Source organism: Aythya ferina, assembly GCF_964211825.1.
Source record: "Aythya ferina genome assembly, chromosome: 2".
Classification (NCBI taxonomy): domain Eukaryota; kingdom Metazoa; phylum Chordata; class Aves; order Anseriformes; family Anatidae; genus Aythya; species Aythya ferina.
In genome coordinates this window covers 3,528,648-3,549,905 of record NC_140297.1, presented here as the reverse complement: position 1 = coordinate 3,549,905, position 21,258 = coordinate 3,528,648, and the positions used below count along the sequence as shown (strand labels likewise).

Below are 21,258 nucleotides of genomic sequence, written 5' to 3'. Positions count from 1 at the left end.
CGTCTCCTTACCTGGCGTGCTCTGAGAAACTGGGAAAAGACAAGCATATTTAAATGTACTTTAAATAACTAAGTTTATTCCGGGAGTGTCTGAGATTGACACCTCCGTGGCCTGAACCTAACAGGGGCGAGGGAAACAGCTTGTGTTCCCTGGGAAATGCGCTCGGCAATATGTGGCTGTCTCCAGAGCCTGCTTCCAAAAAGAAGCAAAGCGTCGAAACGAGGGGAAATGGCTGGATAACCACTTGAAATCAGTGATGGTTTTAACAAACCGTGCTACCAGGAGTGCTTATTACGGTGTGGCAGGGATATTCCTAACCTGGATGCTTACGGCTTCATTTGAATCCAGAGCGAGCGTTTCCACGGCTGAAGGATTGATGAGGGGTTCAAAAACAAAAAAGTTTTCATCTTTCAATCTGAAAACAAAGCTTTGAAATAGGCTTATTTCTGGTCATTACGCTGTCTGGTCTCTCTAATTGGCGGAGCTCATTAGCTCCAGATAACGCTTTATGAAGTCAGACTTCAAACCAGCCTAGAATTTATCTCTGCATCACTCGCTGTAGTTAATTACAGTAACTTAAACACTGCTTTTACCACTTCCTCTAATGTCTACCCCAAAATATCTTTAAGGCAAAAGCCTCCAGCAAATTAGAGCACTTATCAAAGTACAGGTTTGTGATTAAGCAGCAGATGTTGAGTTACAACTGGCTAAACCTCTGTGGTGTGGCTAGCACGAAAAGCAAAGCGCTGTCAGAGCTGATGCACGTCTTTGGAGCCGTGAGCTGGTGAGAATCGTTTTATTGAGAGCACGGTTCAGATAAAAATGACAAATATCCTGCCTGCTTATCCCGTCTTACTCTAAAATGAGATTTTAATAGTTTTTGGAACTTCCTTGCGGTGCTGGAAGTCTTGTGGCTGAAGCTAGGTGAGTTTCATCATCAGAAAACACAATTAATGCCAGTGTTTTTGCTTTGGTCTAGGAGCAAGCGACTTCTGTGGGCTCCTTGCTTGGCTACAGCCAACAGCGCTGGTGTAGGTTTGTGAGCAGACGTCCCCAGTGGGGCAGCTCTCACCAGCAGGTTTTTTATTTCATTTAATTTTCAGACGAACAGTTGTTCCAGACGTACAGTTGGTCGCAGTGACCTCATTCCCCGTTCAGCTACTTCAGCCTGGCACCAGGGACATAAAGCTGAAGGAACCACTGGAAATCCTCTGTACACAGTGACAGCAAGTACTTCAGAGCAGAGGTGTCTAAATTAGAGTCAATTAGCAACACAGATGTTTTTTTTACCCATGTTATGCCAGCAAGAGCCTCGGCTCCAGGTTTAAAACCAGCTGTTTCCTTTTTCCAGGGCACAAGCTGAAGATGTCTGTAGGTTCGAAGCAGCCTTAGAACAGATTTTTGTGTGTTAACAGTGGTAGCTCACGAGGTATCCGTCTGATCAAGGTGTCAAAACGTGTTGGATCTCTTTGGCACATTTTATTAACTGTTTACCCAGGGAAAATGCAGCCTTTCTGTGGCGGTGCTGTTGGTGCAGCTCAGGTAAGGGACGGGCAGCAGCCCACCAGATGGGCGCACAGCGTGGGGCTGCTGTGGGTGTGAGCACACCGCACCGTTTCCTACAGTGGGAAATAAGAGGGTGAGAGCACTGCAGGTGATGGGGAGAAGAGATTTCCTTAATTTTCAAACGGCTTCTTTATTTTTTAAAGTTTTTTTTAGGCTTTTGGTGCTGTGCAGTGTAGTTTGTAGGAGATGAAGGTCATGATGCAGTGCAGATGCCAAAGCACTAGAAGTCCTGAAGTCTTGGTAACTTCATTATGGACATCTCTAGTTCTTGAAGATGTCAAGGAAGAACTTTACAACAAGTTCTTCCACCAGAAGAGAGAGGGGGTGAGCTGCTTAGGGTGCTTGTTGCGGTGCCCTCGTGTGTAGGATGGAGCCTGCTTCACACGGTGGATGCAGGAGGGGGACACGTGCGTGGCTCTCGGAAGCAATCTCACCACTCAGTTCAGTGCTTCTGCAAACAGGAATGGGGTTTCTGTTGCCCTGAATTGCTGGGCTCACAATGAAAATGGAAAACTTTTGGTACTTAACTGCCTTCTCTTTGTGTTCTTTTGTGGATCTTCAATGCACATCGCTTACAATGCATCCTTCACGTCCAAATAGCTGTCCTTTCACGGTGGCAGTTACAGCTACCGCTGTTTAATCTGGAGTCATTGAATATTTGCTATTTCTTCCTGCTTTGAATACTGTCCCTACCCATTTCCTTCAGTCTCTCCTTGCTGTAGCAACTCCTCGGAGAATATTCCTGCTGCAGCTAATGAAACGCAGGCATTTCAACAGCTGAAGGCATCTTGAATTTTTATCGAAGCGTTCAAAATAAAGGTGATCTCTGTGGGATTTCTCACTTATCCCCTAGCTTTTTGAACCAAAAATTCTCCTCGTTGTCAATCGTATATATTTGGACAAGGCTTTAAAATTAAATGCAGTGTCTTAGGACATTCCTCTCAGAATGGATCTTGGTGCAGAAGTGTTGAATAACATAAGCCTGAATTTTTATTTTTCTTTAAGGGAGGGCAAAGAGAAATAATTCTTGGAGCAGTTATATTTTAAATAAGTATGTTGAAGTCTTACCAGTGTGTGCCACTAGAGGGTAGTGCTCATTTAGAAATTATTCCTGGTTGTCTTGTAATGCTGGCCAGCAATGTGGTATTGATGGCTGATTTCACAGCCTATAGGGAGAACAATAACTTTGCTAATTACACATTTCTATAAGATTTTCTGTCTGGGAGTAGTTAGGGTTTTTCTTTAGAGATGTAAGTCCCAGTATCTTGGAAAATAATATAGAAAATGAGAAACAGTTCTATTAAAACACTACAGAGTAGAGGGAAAACTCATTTAGATTTCTGAGGTGCCTAGCGTAAGTACTACCAGTAGTGTGGGAGTAGCTGTACTGAGAGTGGGAATCCCTCTGCTCACTTGGTGTAGAGAGGAAAGAGTGTCTGTATTTGGCAACTGGAGCATTTGTTAGTCCTGAACCAGCTAGTGCTCTTCCACCTGTATTTGTTTTCTCTTTTCCTGCTCAATTCTTCTATCGCACTGTTTTAACCAAAGGGTTTGAGGCCATGGGTTTGATGTATTTAAAGTCCTTAACGTAATGTGGGAGTAAGTTGGGCTTTTAAAGTAATGATCACATGGAAAACTGCAGAGGCATAATCATTATACCTTTATATATTCACATAAACTTAGTGAACTTAAAAAAGAGGACCTCTGAGAGCCTGTACTGGAAAATTAGTGAACTGACACAATAGAGTTTTAGCAAGTTGGTTTGGCTTCCAGGGCTCAAATCAAAATGAAATCATTGGGATTTTTGATATTGCTTAATCTTCATTTCTAGCAGTTGTTATCTCCTGCCACATGGTTAAATGTTTACATATTTGAGGTGTCTTCATATTCTGTGTGATAAAATAACTTTTTCCCAGGAAACTAATGTCAAAATATGCTGACTTGTTTATATGCAGTTTTTTATATCATCGTAAAGCATTATAAAACTTTTAATTTTTTTTTAATCTTCTAGTTGGTCGAATTATGTTTCAGCTCTTCTCAGACATATGTCCAAAGACTTGCAAAAACTTCCTTTGCTTGTGCTCGGGTAAGTAGCATGCTTATATTTGAGAATTTTAATGTTTCTTACGATTATTGTTTGTCTTAACAAGCATAAACCATAGCTTAATAACAGTGCAAATGTTTTATGTTGTCTTTTTTTCCTGGTAAGAGCAAAGCTGGGACTTGTTAGTGCAGAGGATGACTTGAAGAACACTGATACTCTGTTACTGAGTTAGAGTAGTGGAGATGCTGCCTAATTCCAGAGTGCAAAGTTGAGTTTGTGGAGCAAAAAGGTATTTCCTGACCCTAATGTGGGGCTTCTTTGGGTATAAGTGATTGGTAAGTGTGAGACTGTGCTGGGATTGTTGATCACTCAAGCTGCACATGTGCAAAAGATGACCAGGACTTGACAATTCCTCAGGACAGACACTAAATGTTAGTGTCACTACACTGGTGACACATGACTTGATACCATGTAAAATTTTGCTTACTTTTATACAAAGAAAGTGTATTGTAGGTTCAGAGAGGTGCTATGCAGGGATCAGAAGAAAGGAGCATCTATTAAATGTGAAGAGAATGATGAAACGTGATGATCCCTTACAAATCCTGGGGTTGTTTGAGAGAAAAGAAAGAATAGATCTGGGAAATCAAAGGACAGCATTAGTGAAATAACGACTGCGTCTAATCTTTGACCCATCTTTTTAAGAAGGAATTAACTTTTTTGAAAGGCTTCTAACGATTGGAAGAGTTAAGGGTAGGAAGGGCTTGGTGGTTTTTTGATCCGCGCTGCTCCCTGGTGAATTTGCAACCAGAAGTTAAAGATCAGCCCTGATGAGGTTATTACAGGAACTGCCGTGTGGTATTTATGTGAAGGATGCATTATGTGGGTTGTTGGTCTCATGTACAGGAATGCTCAAGTGCTTGTAATATACCTTAAATCAACTGCACCACTGAAGCCTCTTGTGTGTAACTCATCTCCAGGTGATTCAGACTTTCCTGCGAGACCTTCCAGACAGCATTTTAGTGCCTGGCTTTAGTGACCAGCTTTCAGCTAACTGGTTATAGGGGAACATTTATTTACTGATATCCTTGTGCATTAACTTCTTGAAGCCTGTCCTGTCAGGGCTCAAATCCCAGAATGTGATGCATTCTAGATAACATCTGACAAGATTTCAGGGTCTATGAACTTGTGGAGGGGACAGTAGATAACTTTTTTTTGGGGGTTATGTGTAGTGATGTCTCATCTTTTTTGGTCATTGAAGAGACAGCTGGGGATAGACTGAGAAGTGGGAAGAAAGTTAAGACTACAGTAGAAAACTGGGCAGCTCTCTTGTAGTTTTTCTTAATCAGAATAGGTAACAGAAGGTGAGAAATAAGATGTAATAGCAGACTGAGTAGCATAGTATCTGCGCCTCAAGTATGTCATCTTGTTTTTGTTCAAACCCTTACAGCAGTTTTGCTAGAGAAAGTTAGATGGAAATAAAAGACAACGGAAGGAAAGGAAAAGGTGTTGGAGATCACAAGCAATGAAACAAACGAGTACTTAGCAGAATAATTAAAGTTTCACAGCTTTATGTTGTATCCCCGTTTGTACAGCCAGCTGTAGAACAACTTGGGTTTCATTGAAGTCTTCAGCTAGAACCTGTTTTAGTTGGCAAAACATTTCAAAGATAGCCCAAAGTCCTGAGATCTAATGTAGGGATCAGACTCAGACTTAAAAGCTACCTGAAACACTGGTTTCATTCCTGCAGATGTTTGCTGTTGTGTGCTCACAGGGTGGAGTTATATTTGCTAGGTGTCTTTAAGAACTTGGTAATGCATTTTTTTCCCCCTCATAATTTTAGTTATGTACGTAGAGAAGCCTGGAGTAATATTTTTTTAACTTTTGGTGTAATTAACAGTGAAGAGAATTAAATTGCATTCATTGCTTTTGCCGGTAGAAGCCACCTCTCTGCTGCCATGCTACTTCTTGAGTTTGAACTTGTGATTTTTGGGTTCAGAGCAGCAGATCAGTGGTGGGAAATGAAGGTGAGATCACACAGACCTCTCTGGCAACTAGAGCTGAAGTGAGGGCTGCTTTAACTTCTTGGGCTTTTAAGCTGCTGTGCCATCCTCAGAGATGAAGTAAGTCACTTGCTTCCAGGAGTTGGCCTTCCCTGACTCCTTTCACTTTTCACACCTGGATCTGTACAGTCATTATGAGAGCTTGGGCTCCTGTCAGGTGTATCTTTTATTCTTTTCTTTGGTCTCTCCAAGAAAACTTTGAACTATTGGAGTTTTACCAATACAGGGTCATTTCCTGGTGCTGACATCCTGCTGCAGTCATACACAAGAAGTGCTTATTTAAGGAAGTAGATAATAGAGAGGGGGTAATATTCTATTATTCTGGGCCATATAATCAAGGTAATAGAGAATCCTAGAAGCAGACTGAGCATTGCGTGTTTGCATAATACTTAAATGCTTCATGCTGGGTGGATCTAGCATGTTTTTTTTGCTTCAAGACACCTGCACTGTAGCTGATGAAGGCATCATAGCTGCTTGGTGCCATGTATCTTTGTCTTCCCTGCTGGGGACCTCACAGACACTTAGTTGGGACTGTTCACAATGAGGCAATAAAAGTGCAGAGAGCAATGTGGGGTGTCCCAAGAGAGACTGGAGGTGATTGTTTCAAAAGCTGTGCCTATCACCATGCCCCTGCTGCACCCTATGTAATTTGTGAAGCAAACCAGGAGGTCAGAAACAGGTGGTGGAGGAGGACAGGGTGATTCTGGCTGCCTTCCTGCAGCCTGATGTTGTCACAAGGCTTGGCTCCTGAGAAATAATTCTGTCTGCCTTGGTAGTAAAACTCTCCTTGCATTTAAATTAAACATCTGGACTTGCAAACTGGCATTTGCAGGTCTTTCAGTCCCCTCCCGGATAAACAAAAATCTGCTTTTTGGAGCTTTGTTAGGAGCTTGCCTTCATATAATCTGCACAAGAGAGTGCTATTGGGCACCTGGAGCGGAATATCTGGGATTAGGTTGGCAGTGCAGGGTGTTGAGAGGGCCTGAAACTGGAGTTTACCTGCCAGAGGTAGAAGGGAACTTTTGGTGAAGGTCCTTGTGTTGTATTCTCATCAGATGATGCATTATCGCTTACAGTCTCGGTGTAACGATTTCTCATCCATCCCATGTCCAAGTGATTTGCAGCACGTGGCAAGAACTCCTTCGGCAGGGAAGGAGCAGGTAGATAGGGCTGTAGGAGCTCTTAGTGGACCAAAAAACAAAGACTGGTGTTAACGCAGGTTGAGGTGCTGGGATGCCTTTCTCAAAAGTCAGTAGGCTTGAATTACAGCTGCTCCATGTATGTGTCCACTGAGTTCCCCTTCATAGGAAATTTCATGCTCAAATTTTATTGAAGAAGTCTAGTTTTTGCTTGTGCCTGCTCAAGTCACCTTGTAAAGACTACGCTGTTAATGGGAGGTGAAGAGGCAACAGGTAGGGCTGCTTTATCTTTTACAGCTGTGCTTTTTTATGGCTCTTTTATATTCATTAGCATTAGAGGGGTAAAATCCTTGAATTTGTTCGGTGACAATCTGTGGATTCTCTTTGTTTAAACTTCTTGCAGGTGAGAAAGGAATTGGCAAAACAACTGGCAAGAAGCTGTGTTACAAAGGCACTACGTTCCATCGCGTGGTTAAAAACTTCATGATTCAGGGTGGGGACTTCAGCGAAGGTAAAATACACCTTTAAAACTGAGATGTTGTAAATGGAAATGAGATAATGTATGTGGTTATAACATAACTTTAGAATAAATCATGGAAGTATTAAAAATGCCATGAAAATACTTCATTTGCTGAGAAGTACAGCACAGATCCCCAGTTTCTTTGATAATATCTGAAGTTCTAAAATGTTTCACCCGAAGTGAATTGCAGTAGCAATGCTTGTTACTGCTTTATTGATGTAAGGACCTACCTGAATAAGTTAAAAAGTGGGGAAAAAAGGAGTAAATGAGCTAGAAATGCTTAATGGATAAATCTTCTTTTAAAAGCAGGTTTTCCAAGATTTTTTTTTCTTTCCCCACAGTACGTGCACAGTGTAATGTTTCAACTGGTTGTCCTTCTGTGAAGTACCTGTCAAAGTGCCTGTTATCCTCTGTCTCAAAGTCCTTTAATGGATAAAAATGGGTGGTGGGAGAATATATTGTGTTGAGAGTAAAGTAGAAGTGAAGATGCCTTTAAAGAAAACCCTTTTCTCATCTGTTCTAGTGGTCTCAGCTGCTCTGGGCAGGAAAAGATCGTTGGTCATGCCCACTGCTGTCTTTTTTTGGTTGTCATTGTATTTTCTGTTGCTGCTGCTCTAGCAAATGGCAGTGGAGCCTCACTTCAGGTTTTCTAGTGTTCAGAGGCACAAAAGCAGTCTTCGTTTTCAGTATTCTGAGTGTCAGCAGGACAATGAACTGCATAATGAGGAGCCTTGCCTTTTAATTAAGGGGCATATGCTTATGTATTAGTAACTGGTTAGCGTGTCTGGTGTCTTATAACTTGGTGGAATGTTACATACAGCATTTTTTATAAACCGAACAAAAGGTTTAATCCATGCTTTTTAATGCACAGGTAATGGAAAAGGAGGTGAATCTATTTATGGTGGCTATTTTAAAGGTAAGAGCCAGTATATTTTTCCATATTCTCAGCTCAGTTGTGAGATAAGCCTCGATTCCCAAGATACTTAATGAGAAGAGTTCTACTTATACATCACCTTTTGCATGAAACTAATGTTGCATGAGAATTATTTTTATATGCATGACTTTCAGAGTTTTTTTTTTTTTTGGTAATATTTAACTTTAACTGACAATTAATTAAGGCTAACATTATTGATTAAACATGACTTTCAGCATGGAGGTTAGGCAACTTTATTCATGAATAAACTCCTATCTTCCTGCCTAAAACTGTCAACATATTCTTTTGTTTATAGAGAATGTGGTCTTTTGCAAAATGAAAAGGTAAGAGACAAAAGCTCAGTAACACAAATTCAAACTCTTTTTTTTTTCCCCTGTACCTTCCCTAGTAAATATATAGACAACTGATACGTCCCTTTGTAGATGGATATCTGTGTTGCTTGGAGAAACGAAGAGTTCTGTGTCTAACCTTTGTGAGGGTTAATGACTTATTCTGGGAAAGAATTACTGGCATAATTTTCAGTTCTAAACAATTATTTCTTCTTTTAACGTCCCTTTTCTCCCCTTCCCTATTCAAGGTTTGTATGCCTAGTGCTCATTTCCAAGTGTTTGGCTTTGTTTATATGCTACATGAGTTATTTTACTAGTAATTTTTAATGTGCATTTACTTCTTTTAAATCTGTTGGAAAGAAAATGGTGATTTTCTTATAAAGCATTCATTTAAGGACAAAATTCTTTCTTGCAGGAAAAAAAACAGGTAGTTACTATGGTATTGAAGCCTTAATAAAGGCACGATGTGTATATAACAGCCCACTGGTTCTGAGTGTTTTGCAAGCAGGTCTGCGTGGCTAAGTGCATGCAGTTAAGTTTGAAAGACAGATGAGTATTAAGAGTATTGCAGTCTCTAGTCAAAAGAAGCTCTTGAATAAAACAATTTGCTAAGATGTTATTAGCCTTAGCTTCTGAAGAGTGTACTAAAGGTGGTAAGTGCTGAGCATGCAGTATCGTGTTTTGGTATGTAAAATAACAGCTGTGTATGCTCAAACTATTTTTAGCTTTGAAAACAAATTTTCAAAAATTACCTGCTTTTATATTATGCTGTAAAAACAGAAGTCCCCTTTAATTCACTGGAATATGAAATACATGTTTAGTTTTAATTGGATTTACGTTTAGGCTGAAGGAAGAATGTATTATTTGGTCTCTATTTCAGATATCTAGGGCTTTGGGGTATTTTTTTTTTTTTTTTCCTTGTGTTCTGATGCATCCAGCTTGGGATTGATAGGTGGCTGTCTTTTACCTCGCCATTCCAGGGATATGGCTATTTCAGTAGATCATTCTACCTGAGGTGCCTGCTGTGTAAATGACAGTATCATTTATGTTTTGAGAAAATGCTGGATTTAAATTTAAGTCTGAGGATCTCGTGCTTACTGAAAACACTAATAACGAGTTGAATTTTTTCCATTAGAGAAGTTCTCGCTATTTCTGAGACTTTCTTAAAGAAATAATGTTTTCTGTATTGAATTTTTCTACTGTAACTGTTGAGAGTCTTCATTAGATTTACGTTTTTTCCACCCTGTTCAAGTTTCTTTAGCAGCGGAAGAATTTCTCCTTGTAGCACCCATAAGTTGCTAAGAAAAATTAGCCTTGTATCCCTTGTCAGGGAAAATCTGACAAACATATTTTTTCTTCAAACAGATGAAAACTTTATTCTCAAACATGACAGAGCGTTCCTTTTGTCAATGGCAAACCGAGGGAAACATACCAATGGTTCCCAATTTTTCATGTGAGTAGATGTAATGTGATAGTTGAGCTTTTGTTAAACAGAGGAGCGCTGTTCATGAGAAAGATGGTATTGCTAAATTATCTATAATGATGTTATCCACCTTATTTTGAGTAGGGTTGAGTGGGTGCCTCCCGTGTGATCTATAATAGGAAACATCAGTTATCACAACTTGCTTGTGGCATTCATTTAGGGTAGAAGCAGGTGCTACGTGATTGCTCTTTGTTCATTGCTCTTTTACCCTGAAAGTATGGCTATGCTATTGTGTGCTCTTAGTGTCCAGAAAATAATAGATTCTTTGGTTTTGTCTGTACCAACCACATTTTAATAGATTATCTGCAATTACAATGCTGAGCATTGTGTGCAGAAGGGAGTGAGATCTGTGATAGAGATGGTTTGTATGGTTTTGCGTGTGCCCTTCAAAATCCTATGATTTATTTTGGAGGGGGAGGAGGGAGGAAGGGGAATGTCACTTTATTTGGAGTGAGCACTTTATTTTTTTCCTTTGGAGTATTTGTTCCAGACATGATTTTCTTCTGCATTGCTGAATAGTGCTGTTCATACACATACACTATTTACTTTGGTCCCATCACTACGGAAAATAATGTGTTAAAAATTAAGTTCTCCTGTGTATCTTAAGAAAAAAAAATCAATCCATTCCAGTATATAGCCACATTCTGTTACTTTGCAGAAAATGCATGACTCTGTAATGAATAAATGGTCAAGTCTGATGTAAATTGGAGTCTGTTGATTAAAGTAGTTATATTCTAGGTCCAACAGTGGTATTTAGGGTTGCTGATGTTTGTCAATATTCATCCTGTTAACTCCCTTCTAAAAATGTTGCCCAGTCTGATGTAAATTGGAGTCTTTTTGATTAAAGTAGGTTGTATTCTAGGTCCAATATTAGTATTTAAGGCTGCTAATGTTTATGTCAATATTCATTCTGTTAATTCCCTTCTAAAAATGGCCTTCTGTTAATGTTTAACAATTTCTGTTTGGAAAGATGTAGTTTATAACTTTGGGCTTGTGCTGAGAACTTTCATTGTGAAATAACCATGGTGTTTTCAAAATTAAACTTCACTGTAGTTGCTTAGCTCTAAAAACTTTTTCTTTGCCATCTTTCTTGGGGGATAAGAGTGAATGGCGCTTCACTGTCCTCAGTAAAAGAGTAAATTCTCCTGAAGAATATTCCTTTTTTTCCTTTGCCTGAAAAAGAGCTTCAGTATGACACAGTGAAGTTCAGATAAGAGACATTTTTAGGTCTCTTCCTAAAGAATGCCCTAAAAATGGAAAATTAATGAGAAGCCTAAGAATGATTTTTTTTTCACAGTTACTACTGTTCTGACTTTCTGTAGAGAGATAACTGTGTCAAAAGCTTATTTTCTGTTGACCTTTAAACCAACTTCTAAGTGATGTGCTTTTAGATTTATCCATTCAGATTTACTGTATATACTACTACGAAAATCTCTAGACAAAAAAAAAAGTCATTTTAAAAGCTCTCTACAAAGACACAGGTTTGCTATTTATTACTTGGTGATATCTGATTCTACTGTCACAATTTTCCATTTTTAAGCTTATCTGAACAATACACATCAACACTTAATGATGCTACATCAATCAAGAAGCTATCATTTGAGGGCTCTAAAGTTTCTTTTCATTCCTGTATTTAATCCAGATGTCTTCCTCTTTCAGTTATGATAGTCTCAACTTACTTGTTCAATTTTAATGGAGTTAAATGCTCTGCCTCTCACAGTGCAGAGGAACAACCTAAGCTTGTGTCAGATGCTAAATTATAATTTATGTACGGAGACAAAATTAATAGTGTTTGAGAGTACTTTTACCAAATACGGAAGTATTTTAAAAGATGTTAATGTTTCTCAAAGAACTCCTTTTCTTAATCATTGTAGTGAGAAAGCTGTATGGCTTGGGAATTCAGGCAGAGGAAGGCATAATCATCTCCCCTAGACTGACCTCAGCTGCCTGTAGTAATCTAAAGCCATTTTTAGTGTCCTCGGTGTCTTACCAGGGCTTCAGCTGCTGGGCAAGAAGGCTGTGGATGTTCTGAATGTCATATCTTGCCTTCCCGCCCCATGTATTTTTCTTGGATATCCTGTAGTGTATTTAAATGGCACCAGCTTACCTTGGGGTCAGGCAGGTGAATCAGCCTTGGGAGTAAGCTCCTGAGCTCATGATGAGGTTTAGGTGGGCTGCTGTGGAAGTCTTTAAAGTATGGTGTAATGCGTTAGACCCTTTTGACCAGGACTTTTTCTTTTTACAACATGCAGACATCAATGTTGTTTGAGATACCACTGGGTACCCTGCGAAATAGGGTGTGCCATCCACAAGACACCCAGTACTCCTGGAGTAGCAGCTGGAAGCCAGACAGGATCCCACAGGGCACTCACAATGTCTGTATTGGCCATTGTTTTCCCTACATCTGACCAGCAGCTGAGGTGCCTGGTGTGCTTGCTGTGGTGGCTTCACCCTGCTTGGCAGCTGAATTCCACCACAACTGCTCTTACTCCTCCTCAAGAGAACTGAGGAGGAAAATACAACAAAAATGGCTCATGGGTTGAGATAAGGTCAGGGAGTTCCTTCACCACTTACTGTCATGAGCAAAACACTCAGCATAAGGGAATTAATGTATTTTATTGCCTATTGCCAACAGACCAGAGCAATGAGAACTAAAGGCAAACCAAAAACACCTTCCCCCATCCACCCTCTTCTACCTCCTCCCCTTGAGCAGTGCAAGGGAAGGAAGAAGGGTGGCTGGGGTCGATCTATGGCAGCTTGTCTCTGTTATTCCTTCACTGTCACTCTCTTAGAATCACAGAATATCTCGAGTTGGAAGGGACCCACAAGGATTGTTGTGTCCAACTCTTGGCTTCACACAAGACCACCCAAGAACCAGTCCCGATGTCTGAGAGCATTGGGCCATGCCCCCTGCCCTGGGCAGCCTGTCTCAGCACCTGACCACCTCCTGGTGCAGAACCTTTCCCTAAGCCCCAGCCTGACCCTCCCCTGTCCCAGCTCCATGCCATCCCCTCAGGTCCTGTCACAGTCCCCAGAGAGCAGAGCTCAGCGCCTGCCCCTCCGCTCCCCTCATGAGGGAGCTGCAGGCCACCATGAGGCCTCCCCTCAGCCTGCTCTGCTCTGGGCTGAGCAAACCAAGGGTCCTCAGCCATTCCTCATGTCTTGCCCTCTAGACCCTTCACTATCTTTCTGGCCTTCCTTTAGATGCTATTACTTTTTACACTCTTTTTGTTTTAGTGCCCAAAACTGCACACAGTGCTTGAGCTGATGTCAAAAGCCCTCTTGGCTGCCAGGGCACTCTGACTGCTCACATTCACCTGGCCACTGAGCAGAACCCCCAGATCCCTTTCAGTGGGACTGTTCTCCAGTCTCCTGCCCCTCAATCTGTCCATACAGCCAGGGCTTACCCTGTCCTGTGTGCAGAATCCCACACTTGTTAAACTTCATATTGTTGGTGACTGCCCAGCCTTTGAGTCTGCCAAGATCTCTGCAAGGCCTCTCCACACCCAAGGGAGCGAGCAGCTCTTTCTCATTTAGTGTTGTCTGCAGACTTAGTATGCATTCAAGTGCAGTGTCCAAGTCATTTATGAAAACTTTAAAGAGAACTGGCCCTAAAATGGAGCCCTGGGGAACCCCACTAGTGACTGGCTGCCAGCCTGCTGTAATCCCATTTACTCTTAACACTTTGAGCCCCAGCCCATCAGCAAACTGTTCACACATATTATGTATTGTGCTCTGCCCCTGCTCCACGTGGGGTCCCTCCCATGGGATGCTATCCTTCTCCAACTGATCCTGTGTGGGTTTTCCATGAAATTCAAGCACTGCTCCCACGTGTCTCTGTCCCACGGGGTCCATCCCCCAGGAGCAAACTCTTCCAGCATGGGTCCCCCACAGGCAGCAGCTCCCCCCAGACCCTCTGCTCCTGTGTGGGCTCCTCTCCACGGGCTGCAGTGTGGAGATCTGCTCCATGTGGGACCCATGGGCTGCAGGGGGACAGCCTGCTCCACCAGGGGCCTCTCCACAGGCCGCAGGGGAGCTGCTGCTGCGTGCCTGGAGCACCTCCTGCCCTCCTGCTGCACTCACTTTGGGGTCTGCAGGGCTGCTTCTCTCCCATTTCTCACTCCTCTCTCCCAGCTACTGTAGCACAGCAGGTTTTTCCCCTTAATTCTGCTCTCCCAGAGGCCCAACCAGCATCACTCATGACCTGGCTGTGGAGCTGTTTCTGCTCTGCCATGGGGCAGCTACAGGGCTGTACTCTCAGAGGTCACCCTGCAGCCCCTCTGCCACCACAACCCAGCTGTTAAGCTGAATAAACTCGCAGATGCCTTTTTTAAAGTATTCAAGTTTTGGCATTTAAGCTGAATCCCTTACTTGGTCTCCAGTGCTGCAGCTCATCATGGGAATAGGTGCAATTACAGAATCCATAGGAAGCCTCTGAGGCTGCTCATAAAGGCAGATGTGCTTGTATACGGTCAATTTGAAGTCAGATTTGTGTCCAGGAACTTGATTTACAAATAGGCAAGGATGGATGGTGAAACACTAAGTCAGCAATCTCTAGTTTTTTTCAAAGTGAAACTTGGCTCCTCCTTCATAATAGAGTTTGAATTTGCAGTTTCAAAGTAGAAAACAGCTAAAGATTACAGCTAGACAGTTTCTGACTTTTAACTTTAAAATGCATTATTTTTAAGCAATAAGTCTTGTTTGACATTTGTATGAGTACTTTAGGGAATATACATTGCATCTGTACAGCTTTTCTTTTACTTCCTTTAGTGATGTGCTTTAAGTTGAAATTAAATTGTCCTTCTACTCAAAGAAGTAGCTCAATTATTCATTAGTTTATCATTAGGAAAAATATTCTTCAAACGCATAACCTGAGAATTGTGTGAAAGGCAGTCTTAAGTGGAAAGCTTCAGTCCTTAGATTTTTAAATCTGAATATGTTTAATTTACTGATTCTATTTATAGAAAAGGAAATAGCTCATCTCAGTCAAGCTTTTTTAAACGTTTACATTTTTTATAGTGCATAAATAACTTCAGGGATTAGAATTCTGAATTTCTCTATCATACCATTTCCCAAAGTAGCAAATAAGTTATTTTTTATGTAAGGATTTGTTTGGTTGGGGCTAAAATAACAGTAAGAATCCTGAATGTAATATTTCTATTTGCTCATCAAAAGTACTTTCCCCATGTGCAACGGGGGAGCATCATTTGGAATAACTAGTCTTTATAGTAAGAAATCAGGCAGCAACTGTCTCTTTGACAGACTGCACTAGCAAACTGGTCACAAGTCATTAAAAGTTGAGCTACAGTGGTCAGTTTACTCGAAATGAAAGCTCCAGACTAGTCAACTGAAGCATCTGACCAATTCTAAACTATCACCAGTTTTCTTTGATTCATCAGGAATTCCTCTGGTGTGCATGAATGTGTCGAAACGTTCATAAGCAACAGCTGAGAACTGGAAAAAAAAATGGTGTAAGTGAAGTTGGGAAACTTCAGTGATGCCAATTGAAGAATGGATGTAAAGCGTTGGTAGAAATCAGTAAGATGCAAAACTAGAATCCAGAGTAGGTGTATGTCAGAAGTGTTATGTTTAATGCTTATTGACTTTTTTTCTCCTACTTGAATATGGGGTAGCAGTTGGGTTGAAAGGAGAATATTTGGCTACAGCAGGATTAAGGTTTTCATGTGTATGCACTTTACATATACCAAGGCATTCACACGTGTATCTTAACCTAGTCAGATGAGAAGCATCTCACTGAAATCCAGCAGAAAGGAGACAGGCTGTCTGGCTTTGTGAAATGCTGGAATTTCAACTTTCTGTACCCAGAGAGGTTTGTTACAGCATTTTATTGCAGATTTGTATTAAAGACAGTTGTAAGACACTAGTTTATAAATTAGCTATTAATATTTTCAGATAGCTCCACTATTAATTTCCTTCTTTTCTGTGAATAAATTCTTTAATTTTTTTTTAAAGCCAGTTAACAAGTGTTCTAAGCACAACCCGAGTGTGTTCATTTTTTTTTTTAATTGTCCTGTTTCCATGTTTATATTAAGATCCAGAATTTCTTGGAGATGGGGTGGAGGTTGACAGGAACCACTCTAGAAACATTTTCCTTTTTCTGTATACTCCAGCACCTGTTTTGGACTATTGTTGAATATTGTTGAAAGATGGATTTTAAGTTATATGCTTTTAATACTGGGAGTAAAGGAATGCATCTAGAGTATTACAGAAATGCAGTTAAGGTCTTTAGGTCACAGATTGAGAGCCGGAGGGATATTAAGCCTGTTCTTGGATTCTCCAGCTCAGTGACTATATTACTTGCTGGGTGATGTTCTTTTGGAGCAGTGTATTCTGCTTCTCAGACGAGCTGATCTTATGAAGCTATCTTGTCTCTTTGAGCAGCTCCCTTGTGCCTGTGGCCCTGCCCAGCCTGCTAGTAAGTTGTACTACAAAATAAGTGCCACTCTTACAGAAATTAATATATAAAGCACTACAAAATTTGTGAATTTACTGATTCTACAAGTGCTAACGAGTAACTTTGCTTCTAGTAAGTCATCCAAAATCCACGGAGCTGTATTTACTACAGAAGTAGAAATGTGAATGTGCAGAATGCAGCATAAAGAGAACAACAGGAGGCAAAATTGTAACCGACTTCTTTGTTGTAATTTGGAAGCTTTGTTTAATTGACTTACCATCTTGCTATTGAGTCTTGCATTCCTCTAAACTACTGAGGCTGATACCTTCTTATTGCAACTTAGAGGAGTGCTAGGTTTTGTTCCTTATCAGCTCAAACAGTTATTAGTTCTCGCCTTTGTGTTAAAAGCTATTTAAAATTTGAGGCTGTTTTGCTATTCATTAATTTATTTTTCCCCATACTGAGGGTATTGTCAGTTAACATGGCTCTCAGACTTTTTTCTTGCTCCAAGCTAAATAGCTTTTTTGATTCAAAAATGTTTTCAATGTATGGTGTTGTCCAGTTACGAAATTTAAATAAAGTAACCTCTTGGAACTGCTAAGTGGCTAAAGGCTAAAATCAATTGTGAAGATTTTGGGGTTGAATTTTACAAGTGATTTCTGAATGTTAGTAGCTTATTAAGTGGCTCACTTCTAAGTTTTTTTTTGTTGTTGTTGTTTCTTCAGTGTCCCAAACCAGGTATTTTTCTAATCAACTTTTTTTTTTTTTTTAATTATGAATGAAATAACTTTGAGCTGATTATTGAACAGTTCACAGAAATATGAAAGATAGCTACAAAAAAATCGCATTATCCATGAGCAGGGGCGATGTACGTGCACTTGTCACACAAGCAGGTTCTGTTGGTTTGACCAGGTTTACACAGATGTACAGCCCTCGTGGAAGCATTTATAGGATGATATTTGCAGTAAGTTACAAACAGATCATTTCACTGCTTAGATATGCAGAGAGATAATTAAGAGCTAATAGTCTATATGGGAGAAAAAGCATAATTTATACTTAACTGATAGTGTATTTTGAAGTTACAGCTGCTCATGAGAATTACACCAGAGCAAACACACAGAATTAGCTGGTGCACGTGCATTGTGCTTTTGCACCTGCAGCGTTCTTGTTTTTCCCTAATTCTTAACACGAGCAATAGTAGCTACACACATGTTTTAGAGAGCATCTCTTAGTTTTAGAACAGTTTCATAATAAAGGGAGGTACAAGCAACTATGAAATGTCTGAAGCTGTGGACTTACACCCTTCATTTTGTAAACCAAACCATTTCACTGACGGGCTGCCATCCTATGAAGTATTTACCTAGGATTGGTTTCAGAAGAGCGTTTGAACACCTCTGTAACTGCAAGCATGTGAATAAACCCATTGAAAGCCGTTATTCATCTGCTTAAAGTTGTGCATGTGTTCTAACACTTGGATTGAGGCTCGGAGGGGACTGGGAGGATTCTCTTTTCTAACAGTTTTCCTGTGTAAGAGTGGGTGCAAGCAGGCTATGTCTGTAGTTTTTGTTTTTAAAGAGAACTTACCGTAGTTTTCAAAGTACCTTGTATTCTAAAGAAAATTTAGAGCCCTCTTTTAGGCATCCTTGTTCTGCATACAACTTGATTAATATTAATTTTAAACTTGTATTTAATAAAACATAGACTCAGTTTTGTCTGAAAATGTATTACAATTTATTTCTGCCATTTTTGTGTAAAATTTACAGAAACAGTGTTACATCGTGCGCTCCAAAGGTAATGTCTCATTCCTCTAAGGCTGTGTCCTTTTTTCTTTTCTCTTTCTGTTTTTAATCTTTCTTGTTTTTCTGATCATATTGTTACGTGCTTTGAGTCCTTTGTTAGGTCTGAGGTTCTTGGGGGGTGGACAAAAAAGGTGTTCTTATTGAAAAAAAGATGTTCTTCTCTTCACCAGTATCTTAAACCAATTTTCTTTAAATTGGGGGGTGAGTAAAGATATTTGTCCTTCTGCAAATAACATGGATAATAACACCTATAATAAGGCAGATGTTGAATGTTTTATAATATAAAACTTCTGCATAGAAATGTTTTAATAAAACGCTATTTCTTGGGAGGAACCCATCCTAACTAGGTTTCTGTAGTGCAGAAGTAGTAAGTAGGTTTTCTCCTGGAGAAGTTTTTGAAGTCAGTGTTCAAGAAACGAGAGGTGGAACATAGGCAAAAAGAGCTTTGGCGTGGTCTTGTAAGGTGCAGATGTTTGCAGAGTAATTGCAGTGTTCCAGCCCTAACCTCGCGAGGAGAGAGCTTTCAGAAGCACAACGAGGAGTTTGGTTTCTGCTTCCCACGGAAAGTCTTGCAAGCTGCCCGACTCCTCCTTGTGCATCTGAGAAGTTTGCTTTTGGGTAATGCTTTTTCTGTGTGCTTCCACTTCGTGATCAGGCAAATGAGAAAAATCCTGTCCACTCTATCAAATTGCCAGCGCAGTGAAAGAAACTAAATGGCTTTACTAGTTACCAGCCATCCATTTCCTTGCCTATTAAGGTCCAGAGAAAGTACTTAAATAATGTGCTTAAATAATTTGCTCAATTGGCCTCCAGGTGCTGCTGCAGCATGGCAGGAGCACGCTACTACAGCATTCATACCATGCGTGTTTGAACCTGTTGCTTTCTCGAGCTAACTCTAAATGCTAAGACTCATTGACTGTTGGTTTCACTGAAGTAACCCACTTCTATTTTTTCACTACTTTTAAATCAGCTTTATCGTTCAGCCTGCTCCAAACGTTCACCTAACAGCAGGTGGTTATCGCAGTTAACTTTTGCTTACCCAACTCCCAAAGCTCGGAGACTTTTTCTGTTCGTAGCCATGCGCTGGGTTAGCAAGGGGAAAAACAAAGATCAGCCCCTGCTGCTGAGAAACGAGATGTCTTCTTGATAGCATTTCTTTCCCTTTCGTTTTCAGTAATATTTAGGATTGCAGGAGGAGGAGGAAGTCTGGTTGGTTTTTGGAGCTTAGAAAAATCAGAGTGTAAGCACTCCTGATGGCACTTCCATCTTCTGGCACGTGTCCCAGCACTGCGGCGCTCTGTGGCCTCCTAGCTGAAAGCCAGAAGGAAGCTCCGTGCTTTATCTGCAGTATTTCGTTGTAGCAGTGAGAGCCTGACTTTGTTGTACCAAGAAAAGCAGCATCTAGGCCCTGTGGGTTTTTTTTTTACTTTTATTTTTTGAGAGTGTAGTGCAGTGGAAGGAAGCTAGAAAGTCAAAACAGTGCCTCGGGAAGAGAGGGAGAACGTTTTCAAATAATAAAACAGCTTCAAATGCAAATTATATTGACATTTATTTCACCTCCCCTCACTTCCCCCAGTATATAAGATCAATGCAAGTTCTGATGTTCCTCACTGAGTTTGTCTGTGCAGCCTGGTTCTCTGGGCAACGTTATTCCCTTAGGTATGCCTGCATTAACTCCCTTTCCCTTCTAGAAGAGGACAGAGAAAGGTACCAGGCCATAGCATTGTCACCAAAAAGGTGAAGCTTAAAATGCCGCTGCATATGCACAGCCTTGACAATCCCAATTAAAAGCCAGCTTGGGAATTTGCCATAGCTCCCACCACCACCTCTGTGCAAAATGTAATGCAGTGGCATTTCCCCTTCGGGCTGGAAATGTGGGAACCTAAAAAAAAAAAGGGAGGAAGTCCGAATTTGTCACAGAAATAGAGCATAGGGTACCTTATAATGTCTGCTTGCATTGTGCTGCTGTTGCTTTGGGGAAGCCTGTGAGCTTATGAGCTGAATTGCTGTAGTCTTGATGGTTAAAGTAGCATCGCTTTGTATGGGGAGTCCTGAGGCCAATCAAGTAGGTGGAAAATAATAAAAAAAGCAGGAAAAAAAGAAGCAAAGAATCTATCGCGTATAACAACTCTATTTCCCTGTTCCTTTTTTAAATAGAACTGACTTTAAAGTGACCTTATAATGTAAGAACCTACCAGTTTCAGAAATGTTAAATTGCATTAGTTATCCAGTACGTATTTCCAATCTTTGTGATTAAAGATGTTAGTGAGTTATATTTGAGTGTGTATGTAAAGGCACTTGAATAGTGTTTACTGCATGCATCAGATGGTATTTGGTACAACTTTCGAGTATGCACAGTTAGCTAAACTTTAAATAAATTTCATATAAAAGATAATCTTAAAACAAACAAAAAAAAAGCCTGTATGTGTTATCTGTAAGGTTTTTAATTCCGTGTATGTAACTGGATTTTTTCACTATTTTGTCTTACCTTCACCTTTTTTTCTGTGACATTCTCCTCTTACTTCATCTGAATCCTTGATTTTTTTTACCATCTCACCATCTTGCTGTTTGTCAAACAGAACAACAAAGCCTGCTCCTCATCTCGATGGGTAAGTCCTTTATAGTTTCTTCAGCAATGAATAAATTCAAAGATTATTCATGAGGCTTCGCGTGTCGTGGTGGCAGTAGTAGACAGCAATGGGGAAACACTTTTACTTCTGCGAAAGATTATACGGTAGAAAAAGATGGAAAACTAAAATTTGAATTCTATAAATATTTCAAATTGCAACTTCTTTCTGAAACTGATTTGAAAACTTGGATTTGAAAACTAGATTCATTTATTCAAATTCATTTATATAAATCTGCTTGCTGCCCTCAAATCAAGTTAAAATGTCAAGTTTAATGTGTTTTGATAGTACTTTTTTCATCTCCAGAATATATTAGTTCCTGGAAGTGCAAGTTATAGGGCA

At 40.3% G+C, this 21,258-nt stretch overlaps 1 protein-coding gene across 6 annotated transcripts in view; it reads left to right on the top strand.

The window, feature by feature from the left end:
- The window catches only part of NKTR (natural killer cell triggering receptor), a 39,653-nt gene that overhangs the window by 3,388 nt on the left and 15,007 nt on the right, over positions 1 to 21,258 (top strand). For 4 of the 6 annotated variants that reach the window (XM_084511434.1, XM_084511437.1, XM_084511433.1 and 1 more), the window contains exons 2-6: positions 3,578 to 3,652; positions 7,213 to 7,320; positions 8,201 to 8,245; positions 9,958 to 10,045; positions 20,869 to 20,898. In XM_084511434.1, coding sequence (XP_084367560.1) covers positions 3,578 to 3,652; positions 7,213 to 7,320; positions 8,201 to 8,245; positions 9,958 to 10,045; positions 20,869 to 20,898 — 346 coding nt within the window. Of the gene's footprint in view, positions 1 to 3,577; positions 3,653 to 7,212; positions 7,321 to 8,200; positions 8,246 to 8,558; positions 8,587 to 9,957; positions 10,046 to 18,253; positions 20,899 to 21,258 lie in introns of those variants that run through there. The other 2 variants (XM_084511435.1, XM_084511436.1) reach the window with 2 other exon arrangements.